The following is a 21,285-nucleotide window of genomic DNA, read 5'->3' on the forward strand; positions in this document are numbered from 1 at the left end:
AGAATCTCCTTCCTTAGAGGTTTTTAAGGTCAGGCTTGACAAAGCCCTGGCTGGGATGATTTAACTGGGACTTGGTCCTGCTTTGAGCAGGGGGTTGGACTAGATGACCTTCTGGGGTCCCTTCCAACCCTGATATTCTATGATTCTATGATTCTATGATCCCCCACACCTACATACCCTCATCCACCCCTGTCTGGGTGAGCCCTTATATTTTGTCAAGAGAGAATGCTCAGGTGTCTAATAAAAGAATCTACTAGACAGTCAGGCAGCTGAGCGATCACAGGCTCAGATAGACAGATCAAGGCTGAGGGATAAACGATACATGACCCACAATTAGCCACTGATGAAGTATGAGCTCGGGTAAAAGGACCCTTATCTCCCATGGTGAAATCTTGTAACGATGTCTGCAGCTAGTTTACATCATATCTGGCTTTTGTAACATTAAGGTAGAACAAGTAGGTCAACGTTTTACAAACTGGGCTCTGGTTTTATGTGGCTCTATTTTTAAATTTCCCCCCACACCCTAGCCCAATTTTCAGAGCTGTTGAATGCCCAGCACTCCACATGAAGTCGCAACCTCTGACACCTAGTTGCCAAAAATGATGACTCACTACTGACATGATGCTTCCATACCAGTAACAGCAGTAGTGGCTGCTTTAGCATCCTTTCTTAGGGCTGAGTCAACAATACCGGCCCGTAGCATCTTTTTAGGAAAATGTTATCCTCTATGCATCTGCTACAAGAGAGAACAAGGCAACATCTTCCATGGGTATCACTATGGAGTCCACCTTGCTCCTGGACAGGATAGGAGCTCTGAGCTTGTTTGCTGAGGCTTGCGGGGCTGCTGGATGGACTCACTCAGCTCTGATGATGTCCTCTGTTGCTGGGTGCAGGGGTATACATTTTCTAGACTGAACTGATATACTTCAGCTTTCAGTGCCCAGCCAACTTAGTTCCTGGTGCTTCTCCTTTCTGGGGCGATCACGTGGTCAGGAAGGTCTAGTAATGGTACCACCCTCCTATTCTCTCAGGTGTGTTCAGGAGAAAGAACTTCTCCCATATTTTCTCCTGTAAGACTTTGGGCATGGAATCAGACAGTTGCCCATCATTCCAGCAACAGGGCAGTAGTTCTGCGTTTTTCTCCTCATTTTCACTTTTGACTTCCTGGGATCCCTTGGGCTAGAAGAAAGTGAGAAAACACCTTCTCTCTTTTATTTAAAGCTCTCTCCTCACTACCAGGGCCTGCTCTACTAACTGGGCCTACAAGTTTACCTTAACTGTGCGTTCAACTGTAAAAAGTGAGTGAAGGTTTAAAGAAAATGTCAAAATAACCTATAAAAATGATGAGAAAAAGGTGCACATGGGAGACAACAAGACTGAATTAGACCCAACAAAAACCCTGCTGATAACTCATGGACTATCTTAAGATCATGTCTGGTAAACATGAACGTGGGACTGGAAATCTATGGACAAAAAGTGAACAAAATAAGAAGGGAATGGGCTAGTCTGCCTGTTGCTCCCTTTTGGTGTTCTTAAAGAGAGAAGACTGGGGCAGGGGAGAGAAATTAGCAGAAGCAGCTGTCAGTCAACAACTGCTGGCTGGGTTGGATGAATGGATGAATTGCTATTGCTATTGCTACACTGGCTGACTAAAAGATGAGAGAACAGCTCCACCATTATGGCAGCTGCCATCCCAACCATCTGCTGGGAGTACTGTGACCTCTGTGGTGTGCGTTGTCCTGACCAGACTGGGCCAGAGAGGGGCCCAAATCACACTGTCATCTTCACCAGCTCAATCCCAACCACTAGCTGGGATGTGAGATTGACACTCCCTTTACCCCATGTGACCTTTTCTTTTCCACCTGACTAGTTCCTCTCCCCCCCACCCCACCCCTGCTTTTCCTTCTGTCTAAGAGGAATCTGACTTAGCCCGACAAAACTGTCTTTTCTGCGACACTGATGGAAGCCTGTTACCTGAAAGCCAACTAAAAGCAATTCCCTAAGCAGCCCAACGTGGGTACAAGCCTGCCAGGTCTTGGGGTGCTGATAAGGCCACATCCTGTGTTTTTCCAGTACTGAGGTTTCAAGTAAGAGGTAACACCAGAGACAGAAGCTGGATTGTCTCCCTTTGCTGGTCTTTTTCCCTCTCTTGTGCATGTTTGTCTTCTAGGGAACAGGATTGGACTTAACAAAAATAAGCAACAACTCCCGCCCATTTCAATGCACTTATTCTTTTCCCCCAGATGGACAGTTATTACCTTCTAAGAGACTGCTAAATAAAGGGGGAGGGGTTGTTCTAAAAACTCTCCACCCCAAGGGAAAGGACACAAGGGATGCTGTTTAAGTGACAGTCTTACTTCATACTTTACATTTCAACTGTTTTTTCTTCCTTACTGTATCTTATCTTTCATACAAAGTTAGAAAGGAGTTTAATGGTCTTTCCACCATGGTATAATGTAAGCTGAGGTCTCCCTCTACCAAACCCCATTTAAAACGTTTTGATGTTGATGGTAACAGGGTATGTGAACACTTTTGGCTCTTTGTGTCCAGGTATTCCATCTAAATTAACACAACAAACCTTAGCCCTGGAAGACTGAGACGCTCGGTTCTGAGGTATCTGACAAGGAAACCTGGGAATCAAAGAAAGAAACAACACTTCTGTTTCCTTCCCACCGAAGAGAAGCTGTCAAGTTTAGTTGCTTCTTGTGGTTTGTTCTCCTGCAAGGCCTTTCTGCGGTTAAGGACTTCTGGAACAGTTAATGCTTTGGTCTTCTAGCCAGAGCTGCTGGTCCCTCACCACTACTTTCAGCAGAGTCAGATTTCTCTTTCACCGGGTGTGAGCTTGCAGGGAATCCCACACCTCCTTTGCCTCTGATGAAGAGTGCGAGGCCCCAGGGATACACAGCATGTAATGGAAATGGGTAAAACCCACACATAAGAGGTGATGTTTTAGGGTATGTTTACATTGCATGCTCATTTATTGCAGCATGTAGCGTACCTACAATGCATGCATCTCCCAGCCCAAGTATTAATAGCAGTATAGACTGTGAGGCACTGCTTCGGTGAGTAAAGAAACTCCAGAACCATATGGTATATACCCTCTATGGCTCTCTACACACCCAAGCAGTGCATCCCCTAAAACTAGCAGTGTAGTGTCCCCTGGTGTAGTGAGGCTGAGAGGCCTCTCTCCGAGAAGGGCCTTCCTTTACACTCCCCTTTACACAAGGAACCATTACTCTCTCCTGGGGGGCGGAGCCTAGATCACCCCACCCCTCTCGCCGGAAGTGCTGGGGCATGGCTGAAAATATAAAAGGCAGGCCCTGCAGCACAGTTGGGGCCAAGTCTGTGGAGGAGAAGGACGCTCTGCCCGTTCTGCAGTGGCCCAGAAGGGAACCTATGCCTGGCTGTTCCTGATCCCCTGACGCCGACGAGGACTGTCCTGGAGTGCGTGCCCCCGAGGAGCCGGAAGAGGCTGGGAGGCCACTGGTATCAAACCCCGGGGAGGCAGGAAGTGGCCCAGGGCAGCCACAGAGCAGCCGGCTGCAGAGCTCAGTGTGGCTCAGTTGGCGTGTTGCAGCTGGATCCCTGCCGACGCAGGAGCAGCCAATCCTGCCCCTGCCAGGGCCCTGGGTTGGGATGTGGTGGAGTAGGGTGGGCCTGCGTCCCCCTGCTACCCCACCCCGGGGTGGCTGACTCCCTACACTGTGCAGGGAAGCTCTAGCCTTGAAGAAGGAGCCTCCCTTACCAGCTTACCTATAGACTGTTTGTTTGCTGGCTGCCGGAGCCCCACCCAGGCTAAAGCCAGCCCTGATAGACTGTTTTGTTGCTGGCTGCCTGAGCCTGATCAAGCCCAGGCCCCAGCTCAGTTCTAGACTTTTTACAAGGACTGACAACTTGAGCCGCCCAAACCCAGGCTAAAGCCGGACTGTGACTATTGATCGCCCATCCTATTGTGGGTCTTGCCTGTCCTACTGATTCTGGTCCTGTCCAGGCCAGACCAGACTGAGTGGCCTCCCTCCGAGCAGGAGAGCGAGGGACCATTACACCTTGCCAGAGCCTTTCACTGCTGGGGGTAGCTACACACTGCAGTGTGGACACAGCCTGCTTTTCACGGTGGCACTTAACTACGCATACCCTGTGCATAGCTACGCATACCCTTGTACTGCAGTACAAACAGGTTCTTGTTTGGGAGGACCTAGACCTACAACCAGAGTCAACAAATTTCTTCCTAAAAAAAAATGAGGAGTCCGTTGGCACCTTAAAGACTAACAGATTTATTTGAGCATAAGCTTTCGTGGGTAAAAACCCCACTTCTTCAGATGCATGGAGTGAAAATTATAGATGCAGACATAAATATACTGACATCTCTGGGCATGGGGCTTTGGGCTCCATTCCCTGATTGTGAGATGATGGACTCTGCCCCAAGTTCACCCCCACAATCACCCCTGGCCCTGCTGCCTGCCCCATTGCCCACTGCTTCCATAACCACTTCCCCATTCGGGGGTTAATTTGTCCCCGAGCTTGCCAGGACTGAGTAAGTCTGCTGTGAAAAAGTGACATTTGTATATTTGTTAATATAACTTTTCAAAGCACACTTACTAGCTAGCAAGTCTTAAAAGAGCAATAAAAAAAAGCAAAAGAAACAATAAGAAAAAAGGCAAGAATTCACAAACTACCTTGTATTTCTATTCTGTTTAGGTCCAATAAAGAATGAGGAGGTGTCAATTCCAGGAGCAGCTTTGTTCCTTATCGAATTGGTTCTGTCCACAGTGGTTCTCTACTTATGAGGTAACTCCCTTCTCTTCATGGGAAGTCACCCATATGAAAATGCAGACTCAGATACATGCTTTGCACATACATAAATCATGCCTGACCAACCTGATTGCCTTCTATGATGAGATAATTGGCTCTGTGAATATGGGGAAAGTGCTGGTTGTGATATATCTTGACTTTAGCAAAGCTTTTGATATGGTCTCCCACAGTATTCTTGCCAGCAAGTTACAAATGTATGGATTGGATGAATGGACTATAAGGTGGATAGAAAGCTGGCTAGATTGTCAGGCTCAATGGGTAGTGATCAACGGCTCGATGTCTAGTTGCCAGCCTGTATCAAGCGGAGTACCCCAGGGGTCAGTCCTGGGGCCAGTTTTGTTCAACATCTTTATCAATGATCAGGATGATGGGATTAATTGCACCCTCAGCAAGTTCGCAGATGACACTAAACTGGGAGGAGAGGTAGATATGGTGGAGGGTAGGGACAGGGTCCAGCATGGCCAAAAAAAAATCTGATGAGGTTCAACGAAGACAAGTGCAGAGCCCTGCACTGAGGAAGGAAGAATCCCATGCACCACTACAGGCTGGGGACCGCCTGGCTAAGCAGCAGTTCTGCAGAAAAGGACCTGGGGATTACAGTGGATGAGAAACTGGATTTGAGCCAGCAGTGTGCCCTCATTGCCAAGAAAGTCAATGGCATATTGGGCTGTATTAGTAGGAGCATTGGCAGCAGATCGAGGGAAGTGATTATTCCCTCTATTCGGCACTGGTGAGGACACACCTGGAGTATTGTGTCGAGCTTTGGTGCCCCCACTACAGAAGGGATGTGGACAAATTGGAGAGAGTCCAGCGGAGGGCAATGAAAATGATTGGAGGCTGGGGCACATGACTTACAAGAACAGGCTGAGGGAACTGGGGTTATTTAGTCTGCAGAAGAGAAGAGTGAGGGGGGATTTGATAGCAGCCTTCAGCTACCTGAAGGGGGGTTCCAAAGAGGATGGATCTAGACCTTTCTCAGTGGTAGCAGATGACAGAACAAGGAGCATTGGTCTCAAGTTGCAGTGGGGGAGGTTTAGGTTGGATATTAGCAAACACTATTTCACTAGGAGGGTGGTAAAGCACTGGAATGGGTTACCTAGCGATGTGGTGGAATCTCCTTCCTTTGAAGTTTTTGAGGTCAGGCTTGACAAAGCCCTGGCTGGGATGATTTAGTTGGTGCTGGTCCTGCTTTGAGCAGGGCGTTGGACTAGATGACCTCCTGAGGTCTTTTCCAACCCTAATCTTCTATGATAAATTAAGATGAAACACGTCTTGTGCTAACCAGAGTTATCTATTCAGAAGAAAAAAAAATAAGACTGCAGTTGCCAGCCTTAAGGAGGTCAAAAAGGATGAGTCAGCTGTCCAAAAACAATTCAAGCCAATCATGAAGCAGATCATTAAATTGGTTTGCCTTCTAGTTTTCCCCTTTATGGATGAAGACATCCCACACACACTGGTGGTGAGGGATGATTTCAGATAGACAAACCCAGTCAGGGACGTACACCCAAATAGGCAGTCTTCTTCTTTCTATGGGAGGGTACCTTGTGCCCTTCTCCTAACCAGAGATGGGGAAGCTGTTGTTCTGTCTGAGCACTATCCAGCTCCCATTGTATCCTCTAGTCTCTTACCCAGTATCCCCCCCCGCCCATTTCATCACCTCCTCTTCAATCTGCTGCCCCCTAATATCATCCTTCCCTTTCCCCTCATTCTCTCCCATCATTCCACTGTCTCCAACACATTCTCCCTGCCTTCTCCCCAGTTCCCCCCCCAACACACACACACATTTTCTCCAGTTTATGAGTCAACATTGCCTCCCACAGAAAAACAGGTTCTAATGTTCACGAGCTGTATATGAGCCAGGGCTGAGTACACAACAGTTACTGCTGTGCAATTTTCTACATAGTTAATGCACCAACAGACTATGACTCATTGCCTTGCAAAATGCTTTGGAATGCCGTGGCTATGGGCGGAAGGTGGTACAGTACAGAAATCAAACCCCTCTCTTCCACTCTGCAGCTGTTTCTGAAAGCTAACCACTTCCTGGCAGCGTGCTGTGCCTCATCAGAATGTGAGTTGAGTGGAGGCTGATGCCATCTGAGAGGGAGTAGGCAAAAGAGCCATGCACAAAGCGAATTTCCAGCAGAGGGGATAGATCATTGACTGGAAACATGACAAGCAGTTCCTAACCAGCCCCTGCTGTGCATGTCATGGCTAGGGATTTGTGGTGGGTTTGCACCTGAAGAGGGAGAGTAGGTGGAGTGACTTTCCACTGGGGAGTCAGGCTCAGAGAGTCGCTTTGCCCAGCTATCCAAGTGTAATTTAACCCTTGCCTTATGACACTGAGGTGCCCACTCAATGTTCCTGCCTTTGGAAGGGAGGCTGGTGATTCACAGATCAGACACTGCTGGGATAGAAAAGTGTGATTGGCTTTATATATTAAATTAAATGTGAAATTTGGGTTATTCATAGATGCTAAGACTAGAAAGTACCACTGTGATTTAGGCTGTGTCTACACTAGCACTTTTGCAGGCAAAACTTTTGCAGGTCAGGGATGTGAAAAAACACACCCCTGACTAACATAAGTTACACCGACAAAAGCACCAGTGTGGACAGTGCTATGTCACCAGGAGACGCTCTCTCATCGACACAGCTACCACTGCTTCCTTGCGGGGTGGTTTAATTATGCAGGCAGGAGAGCTCTCTCCCACAGAGCAGCTACACAGGAGATCTTACAGCGGCGCAGCTGCAGTGGTGCAGCTGTAAGGTCCATTGTATAGACATATTATTAATCTGACATCCTGCATAACACAGGCCATAGAACTTCCCTCAAAACACTTCCTGTGTGTAGATGGTGGTGAGTATTTTTGCTGATGCTGTTTGGCGAGTATTTTTGTCGTGAGCAAAAGGCAGTCTTCAGCACGCAGAAAGGACTCAGGAGTTTTTAAAATCAGCATTTCTTGAAAATGACTGTGAGGCCTGCAAGACCTGATAAACATGCAAAGAGCCAGCAATTTGACACATCCACTTACCCCTGAAGGAGGGTTTGCAGTCCAGCCCAGCTCAGCTGTAGCCGTCCGGGTATCCATCAAGGTTTCTGAGGAGCACACACAAGAGGATCAAAACAAAATGAGTTACTAGGGACTCCAAATAATAGACTGAAATTACAAACACACTGCAAACCTATTTGGTATCTGATTTGGCACCCATTGTAATGACTAGCACTCTCTTTGGCTTTGATGGTGCAGGATCAGGTCCTGGGAGCTCTTCCGAAATAATGCAGTGGATCGCTTTTTACATTGAACAGTTTCTGAAGCCCACATTCTTAATGCAATCTACACCAGCAGTGAGAGTCTCCTGTTTCTCCAGCAAGACTCCCATAGAAATCAATTGGATTTATTTCAGCATAAAGCCTCAAGATCCTGGCCTACAAGTGAATGAGTCACAAGTACCCCCTTAGACTACAATGATGCATGTGAATCTGCATTGTGATAGCCCTGAAACAGGAAAATAATGTTACCCATAAAAATGGTTGTGTGGAGTTGTAAAAAGGTACCTATATCAAGGCCTGGATAAAAAGCACTAACTCCTGGCTGAAGATTTCATTTTGCTCCTTGAATTGTTACAACAGAGGACAAGTCCAGGGATGGAGGGATGAGGGCGGGACCTCAACTTCAGTCACAGATACAATCTCTGCAGTCCTGGTGTGAAGTTGCTGACAGCTGGGTGCTTTGATCAACAGCATTGGATGTCCTGTTTTATGGACTGGCAGCTGTTCCATGTAGCAAGATGTTGCATACATTCATTATCCCCGTCATGGGTAGGGGAGAGTCAGATCAATGAATAGTAAGTAATATCACTGCAGTAGGATTTCTGTTTCAGTTTTTGGAGGAGGATTTTTGCAAAATGTTAAGATGCAATACAGATAATATTTTCCCTGCCCTCCTTTTATAAGAAAAAAACCTGCAACATATACAGACAGATGGGGAAAATCTTCCAGGTTTTATTTATTTCTTTTCAGTCAGGCAGACACCAAGATTAATTTGCTTGGATCCTGCATCTCTACCAAATGCGAAAGAAATGTGTCCCTCACGTCTGGTCTAGCTAACTGTCTGGTCAACCCCCAAACCTATGAATGTTGGTGTTTTCCTTTACAGCCCAGATACCACCTGGGTGCCTAAAAAGGGAGCACTTTTGTCCCAAGAAAGTTATTACTTCAATGTAGTAGGAAAGTGAGGAAGTGAATGCTGGAAAGATAAACATATGGTGCTGGAAAGATAAATGGCCTGGAAATAAAATCAGTACAACTAAAAGAATATAGTAAATGCTGCCAAACTGTTGTGTTTAATCCCTCCATCAACATTCCAGAAATCACAAGTGGGAAATGAGGAACTCTTATTAGTCTTTCCACCCATCCTTTGCCACTACTCAGGGACATAAGGCTAGAAGACTTCAACCGGGACCCGCCACCCAGTTTCTCTTGATTAATGTTCTACATTCTTTCTTTAATCAGCAGCATTGGCTAGCAGCATTTGATATGGCTCCTTCAGAGACTGAAGTGGGGTTTAGCAGTGGAGATGAGGCATTCCACCTCAATTTAAAGTATAAACAGGGTTCAAAAGTTAGTGTGGAAAATCTACAATTCTCGCCAGTATTAGGACTCTCCTTGTAACTATTGCTCTAAGATATTTACACAGCCCGTCACCACAGTATCTGCATGCTTCGCTCTCTTCATGTCTTGTTCCTCACAACCACCTGTGAGATAGGACAGTGCTATTACCCTGACTTCACTGGTGAGGAACTGAGCACAGAGAGGCTAAGTGACTTACAGTGTGGCAGAGCAAGGAATTAAACTTGGGTCTCCTACACCAGACACTAGCGACCTCAACAATGGCCCATCCTTGCTGTCCCTGTAGGAGTATGACATTGGCTATGGCCCTGCCACTCACCTTCCATAGGTCCTCCATCTACTTAAATAAGGAAAGAAGTGGACACTGTCAAATCACAGAAGTTTTCTTCCTTTGGGCCTCTCATGGCAAACCCAAGAGTTACAGCTATTAGCAGCCTTACCAAAAAATCCACCCTTAAAATGGCATGAATCATGGTGAAGTTGTGAGACGTCTGGAAAATGGGAGACACACAACAATTCTGAGGATGTATGTTGTGTGTGGGGTGGGTTGGCAATCAGTACCAAAAATGGGGAGTGGGAACCACCACCTCACACAGGCCTACTGGGAGCAGTGATGGGGAGTCAAAAACAGGAGGTATAACAGCGGGGATGGCAACACCATTAGAGAGAAAGGAGGGTGGCGAAGAGAGTGCTCCGGGAAGTGGGCAATGAGAAACAACATTGGGAGATTTCAGAGTAGCAGCCGTGTTAGTCTGTATTCGCAAAAAGAAAAGGAGTACTTGTGGCACCTTAGAGACTAACAAATTTATTAGAGCATAAGCTTTCGTGAGCTACAGCTCACTTCATCGGATGCATTTGGTGGAAAAAACAGAGGAGAGATTTATATACACACACACAGAGAACATGAAACAATGGGTTTATCATACACACTGTAAGGAGAGTGATCACTTAAGATAAGCCATCACCCACAGCAGGGGGGGGAAAGGAGGAAAACCTTCCATGGTGACAAGCAGGTAGGCTAATTCCAGCAGTTAACAAGAATATCAGAGGAACAGTGGGGGGTGGGGTGGGGGGGAGAAATACCATGGGGAAATAGTTTTACTTTGTGTAATGACTCATCCATTCCCAGTCTCTATTCAAGCCTAAGTTAATTGTATCCAGTTTGCAAATTAATTCCAATTCAGCAGTCTCTCGTTGGAGTCTGTTTTTGAAGCTTTTTTGTTGAAGTATAGCCACTCTTAGGTCTGTGATCGAGTGACCAGAGAGATTGAAGTGTTCTCCAACTGGTTTTTGAATGTTATAATTCTTGACGTCTGATTTGTGTCCATTCATTCTTTTACGTAGAGACTGTCCAGTTTGGCCAATGTACATGGCAGAGGGGCATTGCTGGCACATGATGGCATATATCACATTGGTAGATGCGCAGGTGAACGAGCATCTGATAGTGTGGCTGATGTGATTAGGCCCTATGATGGTATCCCCTGAATAGATATGTGGACAGAGTTGGCAACGGGCTTTGTTGCAAGGATAGGTTCCTGGGTTAGTGGTTCTGTTGTGTGGTGTGTGACTTCTGTATACATTGTCACCAAATGTGAAATAGTTATGGGTCAGGACAAAGTCACAAAGTTCTGCCACCAGGTTAGCCAGGGGTGTGTCTGTGCGGATTTGTTCTTGTGCTTTTTCAGGGAGTTTCTTGAGCAAATGCTGTAGTTTCTTTTGGTAACTCTCAGTGGGATCAGAGGGTAATGGCTTGTAGAAAGTGGTGTTGGAGAGCTGCCTAGTAGCCTCTTGTTCATACTCCGACCTATTCATGATGACGACAGCACCTCCTTTGTCAGCCTGACACACCCCTGGAGCCCCGACCTGGGGTATTCTATCTGCTACCCAAGATCCATAAACCTGGAAATCCTGGACGCCCCATCATCTCAGGCATTGGCACCCTGACAGCAGGATTGTCTGGCTATGTAGACTCCCTCCTCAGGCCCTTCGTTACCAGCACTCCCAGCTATCTTCGAGACACCACCGATTTCCTGAGGAAACTACAGTCCATTGGTGATCTTCCTAAAAACACCATCCTAGCCACTATGGATGTAGAAGCCCTCTACACCAATATTCCACACAAAGATGGACTACAAGCCGTCAGGAACAGTATCCCCGATACTGTCACGGCTAACCTGGTGGCAGAACTTTGTGACTTTGTCCTGACCCATAACTATTTCACATTTGGTGACAATGTATACCTTCAAATCAGCGGCACTGCGATGGGTACCCGCATGGCCCCACAGTATGCCAACATTTTTATGGCTGACTTAGAACAACGCTTCCTCAGCTCTCGTCCCCTAATGCCCCTACTCTACTTGCGCTACATTGATGACATCTTCATCATCTGGACCCATGGAAAAGAAGCTCTTGAGGAATTCCACCATGATTTCAACAATTTCCATCCCACCATCAACCTCAGCCTGGACCAGTCCACACAAGAGATCCACTTCCTGGACACTACGGTGCTAATAAGCGATGGTCACATAAACACCACCCTATATCGGAAACCTACTGACCGCTATTCCTACCTACATGCCTCTAGCTTTCATCCAGATCATACCACTCGATCCATTGTCTACAGCCAAGCGCTAAGATATAACCGCATTTGCTCCAACCCCTCAGACAGAGACAAACACCTACAAGATCTCTATCATGCATTCCTACAACTACAATACCCACCTGCTGAAGTGAAGAAACAGATTGACAGAGCCAGAAGAGTACCCAGAAGTCACCTACTACAGGACAGGCCCAACAAAGAAAACAACAGAACGCCACTAGCCATCACCTTCAGCCCCCAACTAAAACCTCTCCAACGCATCATCAAGGATCTACAACCTATCCTGAAGGACGAGCCATCACTCTCTCAGATCTTGGGAGATAGACCAGTCCTTGCTTACAGACAGCCCCCCAATCTGAAGCAAATACTCACCAGCAACCACACACCACACAACAGAACCACTAACCCAGGAACCTATCCTTGCAACAAAGCCCGTTGCCAACTCTGTCCACATATCTATTCAGGGGATACCATCATAGGGCCTAATCACATCAGCCACACTATCAGAGGCTCGTTCACCTGCGCATCTACCAATGTGATATATGCCATCATGTGCCAGCAATGCCCCTCTGCCATGTACATTGGCCAAACTGGACAGTCTCTACGTAAAAGAATGAATGGACACAAATCAGACGTCAAGAATTATAACATTCAAAAACCAGTTGGAGAACACTTCAATCTCTCTGGTCACTCGATCACAGACCTAAGAGTGGCTATACTTCAACAAAAAAGCTTCAAAAACAGACTCCAACGAGAGACTGCTGAATTGGAATTAATTTGCAAACTGGATACAATTAACTTAGGCTTGAATAGAGACTGGGAATGGATGAGTCATTACACAAAGTAAAACTATTTCCCCATGGTATTTCTCCCCCCCACCCCACCCCCCACTGTTCCTCTGATATTCTTGTTAACTGCTGGAATTAGCCTACCTGCTTGTCACCATGGAAGGTTTTCCTCCTTTCCCCCCCCTGCTGTGGGTGATGGCTTATCTTAAGTGATCACTCTCCTTACAGTGTGTATGATAAACCCATTGTTTCATGTTCTCTGTGTGTATATAAATCTCTCCTCTGTTTTTTCCACCAAATGCATCCGATGAAGTGAGCTGTAGCTCACGAAAGCTTATGCTCTAATAAATTTGTTAGTCTCTAAGGTGCCACAAGTACTCCTTTTCTTTTTGCGAACATTGGGAGAGAGACAGAGAGTGGGAAAAGGAGCCTAGAAAACTGAAGGTAAACATATGTCTGTAGGGCCACATTCAGATCCTCTCCCTCAAGTTGGGAAGCACCTTACTCAATCAGTAGTCCCTCTCAAGTCATCTCAAGTCATGAGGCTGCTCAAGTAGCAGAGTGCTGTTTTACACAGGGGCGGGGCAGGGTGAGACCTGGCTTTGTAGTTAAGACGCTGCTGTGGGACTTAGGTGACTTGGTTCAGTTCCTGGCTTCTGTAACTGGGGAAGTCACTTCACTGCTGACTCAGAGGAGTACCTGTAAAATGAAGACACTGCTCCCTTCCTCCTCTGCTTTGAATAGGCAAGAGACAGAGAGACTAAGTTCTTCAGGGCAGAGCCTGTCTGTTTGTGTATGGGCAATGTTTCGCACAATGGGGCCTTCAGGCATAATTGCACTAGAAACATCGCCATTCAAATGGGGAAGGGTATCGGAATCTGGCCCGTAAGGGGTAACACGAGCCTGAACAGGAAAAAAGGAGAAATTTTTAAGAGGCTGAAGCATTAGGGTTAATAACAGCCAATGAAAAGGAATGAAGAAAGAGATATCAAGAGGTAAAAGAAAGAGTGGGAAATAGAAAAGGGAAGAAGAGAAATGCAAGGGGATTCGAGTCATTTGTTTATAGAAAGTTAGCTTCATCCAACACATCTGGGCCATAGTGTAATGTTTGCTACAAACAATAGTGGAGTACTGTGCTGCGATCCCTCTCAGCACACTTCCATTCATTCGCCTCCCCCGAGAAATGCCACTTGAGTATTTGGCAGCTACAGATCCTGGGCTTCCAAGCTCCTTATGTGTAGCTGTTAACTCCAGTAAATATGCAGTTCCACTGGCCTTAGTCCTTAAACACACTTTGTTATATACACAGCTCATCTTTAAGCCCTTCTACAAAGAGGGTTCTTAGTTGAGGCAGGCCCCCTATTGGGCAATCAGCACAAATCTGATTTCTTTCCTTGCACACATATCTCTGGAAGGACTGTCATATACCTCATTAAGAAGCCATTAATCCTTACTGGAGTCCTTCAAAGAAATAGGTTGACATGCCAGTGCATATGCAGAAGTGATACTCGTGACCCCCCCATCTTCCAAGCAGAGAACTCTTCCTATCTCAGCACTTCTCACTGTAGTATCCAAGAGCCTCAGAATTAGGGGCTTTTATCTTCATAACAGCCCTGTGAGATAGGGAGGTATGAGCCCCATTTTACAGATGGGCAATGTAAGCACAGGCTGGATTAAAATTCCTTGCCCAAGGTCATACAGGAAGTCTGTGGCTGAGCTGTGAATTGAACTCTGGTCTCCTGAGTCTCTATCCACTAGTACAACCTCCCAGCTCTGCAATAACTAAGGAAATGAATAACCACCACCTCATATCAGCAAAGATTGTTCTAGTTTACCCATAATTCATCTTTCTTTAATATATAGGCTTGCTGTGTTCAATTACAGGAAAGGCACTTTTAACAAGTGTTTATTTAGAAAAGATTTTCACTTCATCATCTCTCTTCCTGTACATCAGTTCGGTGCACTTATAACTTGCTTCCCTGGAGTGCTTTTCTTGGCTGTGCTCTGACACCAGGAATGTACTTTTGATAACTTCAGCCAGTAAGGTGCTTCCTTTGCACTGATTTCTGTAGTTCCCTGGCTGTTGTAACTTGGCAGTGTTCTGTGCCATTCAGAATAGTTGCCTCGTGAAGTTAGGGAAAAAAAAATCCATGTTAACAAATATGTTTTGCCCATCAAGTCTGCAGTGACAAGAGGGAGGTTTGCATCCTCTTCCTCCGAGTTCGACTTTCTTATCTATGCCGCGGTGCATGACTGTGAGACACGAGGGGATTAGTGTTAGCAGCAGCAGCCGCCTGTCACACAGCTCTGCTCTAACATGACAAATGAGTGTTTGGTTCTATTACTGCCGGGTTCTTTCCTTTAGTCTCCTCGGGCCTATTCATTCATGGCAGATGAAAAGCTCCTACAGACAGTGGATTAGAAGCTGACCTTTGGCAGGCCTCTCCAAGAGATTTGGGGGTGGGGAGATGTTACCTGGTCACAGGTCACACATGTGGCAAATTACACAGCTCTCAGCTTGAAAAACCCACAGTTGTGGAATATTTAACTGGGGGAGGGGTGAAGTTTCCAAGTGACGAGGGTTCCCTTGTGGTGACCAAACTCAGTTCTGGAGGGGACAGTCTTTCTGCCTGTTTCAGGGCATAGCTTGGGGTAGAGAGAGGGCAGAGTCTTCTTAACCCACCCCTTCTTTTGTACATACATAACTCCTAGGACAAGAGCTTCTGCTTAGTGATGAGACAGCCAACATCCCCATGCTCAGTGGGGTGTGGTTCGCTCTCAGCAAGAAGTGGTGCAGCAGCCGGGGAGCATTGCTGGGAGGACAGCTTTGCTAGGCATGCTGAGAGGCAAATATTCCATGTGGATGCCCTAGAGTTGGACAGATTGCAGCCCAGCCCTTTCTTCCATTCCTGACCCCGATGTCACACACATACAGTCCTGCCAACTGACAGTTTTTCTCCAGATTCACTCATCTTGCTAAGATTGCCCATATTCCAACAGTCTGTTACTTTACCTGGCAGCACAGTAATGGGGCAGTGCCATTTAGAAGGGAAAGGGCACAGATTCCTCCCCCCACCAGACCCTTCTCTTCCTCCCTCAGGTGCCCCCACCACCACCAGGGGTAGGCTGCCCCCTCAACCCATGAGCCACTACACCTACCCCGTCCAAGTCTGAGTGGCATTGCGACTTGGCACAAACCTGAGTAGTGCGGTGACCCTGCACACCAGGTCATAATACCGCTCACTTAGAATTTCGCTCAGCCAATCCTATTCCCCATTCCTCTCCTCTCTTCTCCAACCCTCCTCACCCACATCATGAGGAAGGATAGCTAGCCACTCAGGTTTGGCTCGGCCAAAGCATGGTCAGGCCATGGCCTACAACTAGAGAGTCTATAGAACTGAAGCAGGCCCCCAAAAGATCATGAGGTTAAAAACACACAACGTTGGGGTTCTTTTTATCTCCTGGTGTCACCCTCTTCAGGGTTCATGTTTTGAAGCTTTTCTCCACAACCACAAAGGCTAGAAACTTACTCTTACTTTCAGTGAAAGCTGAGATTCTCACATCATCATGCGAAACCCGGAGCTAGGGTTTTAGGAAAATGATTGAATATCATGCAATTTGCAATGGAAGTGCAGGAGCAGGAAACACTGGAACTGAGAGCTGAATTCTCTCTCCAGGCCATGTCCAGACTAGGAAAAGTGGTCATGTCTGAAGAGGTGTCAGCTAACATATTTTTACGAACTTGATTTTACACAGAACTCAGCTAGCATAGCCAGGGCAAATCATGGTTAACATCTTAGCTGCTAGTGGTTCATCTTACACCCTGTGTATACATGACATGAAGTCATGTTAGTGAACACTATTTCAGAACACACCATTTTTCTAGAAATGGTGCCTGCCGCCTGGCCCTGGGTACGAGCCCTGTTGCTGCTGCTGCTCCCCTGGCCCTGGGGCTCCCGATGCTGCCTGGTGGGTCTCCAGCTGCTCTGCTGGGCCTGAGCTGTGTCCTGCTGCTCTCCCTGACAGGTCTTTCTAACCTGTTGCAGCAGAAGACATCAGAAAAACTCTTAAGACTGTGTATTTATCAGACTTCAGCTTCTAATTTCTCTGAGTACAAAGCCAAGATCCACTCCTCATATGTCTCTTTTCTGTGGATTTCCTAAGAAGTTAGAAGTTTAGTGGGAAAGTTCTGAATTGGGAAACATGTCTGCAAATGAATCACCTCCTCGAATGCAATGCTACAGTGCTAAAATATTTTTGATGTGCTCTCAGAAGGTCTACTGGATTGGACCCCAAAGGCAAGATTGGTGGGGAAACACCTACTTTATGACTCTTTCTGGAACTGAGGTGTGTGTTAGGCCCCAAAGTGGTTGGGCAGTTTAAGGACTGAGGCAGCTTGAGCATGCACAGCCATTGAAATTCAAGCTTCTTGGGGACTTGAATGATGGAAGCTGAGGAACCTAGGGGCAGAATCACAAAAGGACTTAGGCATTGCAATGCTAAGTATCACAGCACCTAATTTTTAGGTGCTTAGAAAAATCACAGGAACAACACTCATCATCAGGAATGCATCCAATGAAGTGAACTGTAGCTCACGAAAGCTAATGCTCAAATAAATTTGTTAGTCTCTAAGGTGCCACAAGTACTCCTTTTCATTTTTCTAGCATATATATGGCCTCACGGTTGACAGTGAGATAAACATATCATTGCATCATGTTGTGAGCAGAAGGCTCCTCAGTTTAAAAGTGGTCCAGTGTGATTCAAAAGTGGAGGATGTATCACTTGGCTTGTGCCACTGAGCATGGTTAAGTACCAAATGATCCTTTCTGGATGGACTTGTTCTTATGTCCAAATATTCTTTTTGTTTTTACACCATAGGGTCTCTAGCCTGAAATCTAATGGTACAGTCACCCTCAGATTTTGCTCCTGACTCTCACCTACAAAATGTTATTTTACAGAACTTTTTATTTACTATATTTTGCAAGAGCTCCACAATCCAGGAAAGTGTTTGAAAAGCAACATTAGCTAAATCTCTCTCAGCTCCATGCCATCATGAGCTGACCAAAGTCCTCCGACTCAGAAGGCCCAGGAGTCTGAAAGTTCTTTATAAGAGTTATACTGCTATCAAGCGTTCTGAAGTCAGTTTGAAATTTGAAAGGGTCTCAGGTGCTAGTTCTTGGACTTTGTCACTCTCAGCATTTCAGGAGCTTCTACATAGGCTTCTTGCACCAACAGAGTCCATCACTTCATGTGCCTAAACACAGGAGTAAGGTTCTAACTGCCATCTGGTTAGTTCAGGGTCAGGTTTTAAGCACTGGCACTAGATATTCTAAAGGGCTCAGCTCCCATTTATGCACCTGAACAAGACCAGATTTTCAGAAGTGCGCAGCCAACAGCTCCCACTGTGACACATTGCAAAAATTTGGCCCTCTCTCAGGACCCAGCATGCTGAGCACTCCCAAGAAGCTGCCCATTTACTTTTATTGCCTAAACAGGGGCTAAACTCTTGTGAAAATCAGGCACTATGTTTTATCATCAAAGTGAGAGGCAGTGCAGAATCCTTGTAAGCTACCTTAATGGCTTGTTGATCCAAAGAGCTCATTGTTTATCCTTCTATCAGACAGAAACCCTCCACCCCTTATGGACACTCCATACTGCCACCTGAAAGGTATAACTGAGGACATATAACCAAGTAGCCTAAATTTTCATCCAGGCTGATGATTGGCCTCCCTTTAAATGAATCCAAATGTCCATTATATCTGTGCCCGTATTTGTGGGCACAAATCAGAGCATTTACACCTCAAGCTACCTGAACAGCCTACATAGTTGGACAGACTCAAACTCTATATGCACCACTCAGATCTGGTTGCAAAGTGACAGGCTCTGTATCGCCACAGACTTCAAAGAGGCATGGAAGAGTTGTGTATCAAGCCGATCAGTATGCAGGAGGCATGAGAGAATTCTCTACCAGCTAAGCCACCTCAGTGGTATGCCCAGACAATAGATACACCACCAGGACAATCAATCACTCGGAAGAAGAGCGGGGGAAAGGCAGTTGGTCAGGGGCTAGTGTAAAAATTACTTTTCTCAGCTTGCTAACGAAGGGATTACAGTGGATCACTGCCTGAGCATCATCAATCAGACACAAAGCTTCAAAGTCATCTCCCTTTCCTGCCCATGTCATTTTAACTCTCCCTTGTTTTTCCATCTTCTCTTTTGTGTTTTTCCCTGTCTTGCAGTCCAATTCCACATATTCCCCACTCCCATCTCTCCTACTCTGTTGTCCTCCTTTCCCTTTTTCTCTCCTTAACCTCAGCTGTTCTCTCTTCTTGCCTTAGGTCTCTCTCTCTCCACATACATTTTTTTCTTTCTGCACATCTAGTAACTGTCTGAGTTGTTAACAGCAAATGCAGGTCAGCATATAATCCCATTAACAGCAAAATTAGTGTCAGAACACCTACCCAGAAGATCTTTAGCTCCTGAATCAAGAAGGAACAGAATCAATCTCCCAGTTCCCCTGGGAGTGTCTAGCTATTCCTGTTTCCAGCCCACACACAGGACAGCCAACTGCAAGAGACATGTTCTCATCCTTCTCCCCCCAATATTCTTGCTACAGGGTGAAACTCAGGCCTGGTCTACAGTATGCGGTTATTTCGGAATTAGCTGAGTTAATTCGAAATAAAACTGATTCCATCCACACGACCAAACCGTTTTTTTCGATCTAAAGAGCTCTTTAATCCGATTTCTGTACTCAACCTCGGCAAGTGGAGTAGCGCTAAAATCGAGATCGCAGTTCCGGGTTACAGGTACTGTGGATGCAATTTGATGTTATTGGCCTCCCAGAATGCTCCCTTGTAACCGCTCTGGACAATGCTCTCAACGCCGATGCACTAGCCAGGTAGGCAGTAAAAGCCCCGGGAACTTTTGAATTTCATTTCCTGTTTGGTCACCATCAGCACAGTCCACTATCACAGGCGACCATGCAGAGTCCACCATCAGAAGAGACCACGCAGTCCCGGATTCGCAGACGAGCTCCAGCATGGTCCAAATTGGAGGTACTGGATCTCATCGCATGTTGGGGAGATGAATCTGTTATGGCAGAACTACGTTCTAAAAAAAGAAATGCAAATACGTACGCTAAAGTCTCCAGGGCCATGACGGAAAGAGGCTACTCCAGGGACACAGAGCAGTGTTGTACAAAGATCAAGGAGCTCAGGCAAATGTACCAAGAAGCCAGGGAGGCGAATCGGCGCCCTGGGTCACAGCCCCATACATGCCGTTGCTACCATGAGCTGCATGCAATTATGGGGGGTGACGCCACTACCCCACCACTGTCCGCGGACACCTGCAAGGGGGGAGTTGCACGGAGTGAGGAGGATGAGTTATTGGAGGATGAGAAGGAGGAGGACAGTGCACAGGCAGCAAGTGCGGAATCCGTTTTCCCCCCTAGCCAGGAACTATTTTTAACACTGGAGCCAATAGCCTCCCCCCACTCCCAATGCGGGCTCCCGGACCATGACCCTGGAGAAGGCACTTCTGGTGAGTGAGAGCCTGATCGGAGCCATGCGGTGGGGGGAAACCCAGCCATGCTGGGCTGTTCGCATTTAGTTTAAAGGGCTCATCCCTGCTCAGAGCCTCTTTGGAGCCACGCAGTGGGTGCAGGGGGTGGGGGTGTTGTGTGAAGTGATCATCCCAGAGAGCCCGCAGGCCCTCCTTTTATATTGCAAACCCACCAGGCATTGCTTGCTATGGGAAAGGGGCCCGGCAGTTTGAAAGCATTGAGATGAATGCGGAAGAAGCAGAACCCCGCGTGCCCCTAGGGCTTCCCATGGCTGCCTGAAAGCTGAATTCTGTTGCCTGGCCGTGTGTGATGGCTTACTTACACCAAAGTGGCAGGCACTTCAGTATAAGAGGCAAAATGCGACCTTGTACAGAAAGAACATGTGCTGTGTACTATGAATTGCCTGTTTCACTGAGAGTGTCCTCTTTGTTCTCTAAAATGTATCTTTTAACATATTATCCTCCCTTTTTCTCCTCCCGCAGGTGCAAATATTTCAACGTGGCCCCTATCTACTCCGTCCCAGAGGCTGGTCCAGATTAGAAGGTGGAAAAAATGAACTCGGGACATGTTCGCCGAGCTCATGAAGTCCTCTCGCACTGATAGGACCCAGCTGAACGTATGGAGGCAAACTATTGCAGAGTCGCATAAAGCGTTACATGAACAAGAAGAGAGGAAGGGCGTGCACAATGAGAGCAGACAGGATGCTATGGTCAAACATGTGGGGGAGCAAACTGACTTGCTCCGCTGTGTGGTGGATCTAATGCAGGAAAGGCAGCAAGACCACAGACTGCCACTGCAGCCCCTGTATAACCACCCTCCCTCCTCCCCAAGTTCCATAGCCTCCTCACCCAGACGCCCAAGAACACGGGTACGGGGAGGGGAGGCTACGGGGACCCAC

At 46.8% G+C, this 21,285-nt stretch overlaps 1 protein-coding gene across 5 annotated transcripts in view; it reads right to left on the minus strand.

Moving 5' to 3' along the window:
* The window catches only part of EPHB1 (EPH receptor B1), a 386,433-nt gene that overhangs the window by 274,500 nt on the left and 90,648 nt on the right, over positions 1-21,285 (minus strand). For all 5 annotated transcript variants that reach the window (XM_038415984.2, XM_043492655.1, XM_043492656.1 and 2 more), the window contains exon 2: positions 7,842-7,906. In XM_038415984.2, coding sequence (XP_038271912.1) covers positions 7,842-7,906 — 65 coding nt within the window. The remainder of the gene's footprint in view (positions 1-7,841; positions 7,907-21,285) is intronic.

Source organism: Dermochelys coriacea, chromosome 9 (genome assembly GCF_009764565.3).
Source record: "Dermochelys coriacea isolate rDerCor1 chromosome 9, rDerCor1.pri.v4, whole genome shotgun sequence".
In the NCBI taxonomy this organism is placed as follows: Eukaryota; Metazoa; Chordata; order Testudines; family Dermochelyidae; genus Dermochelys; species Dermochelys coriacea.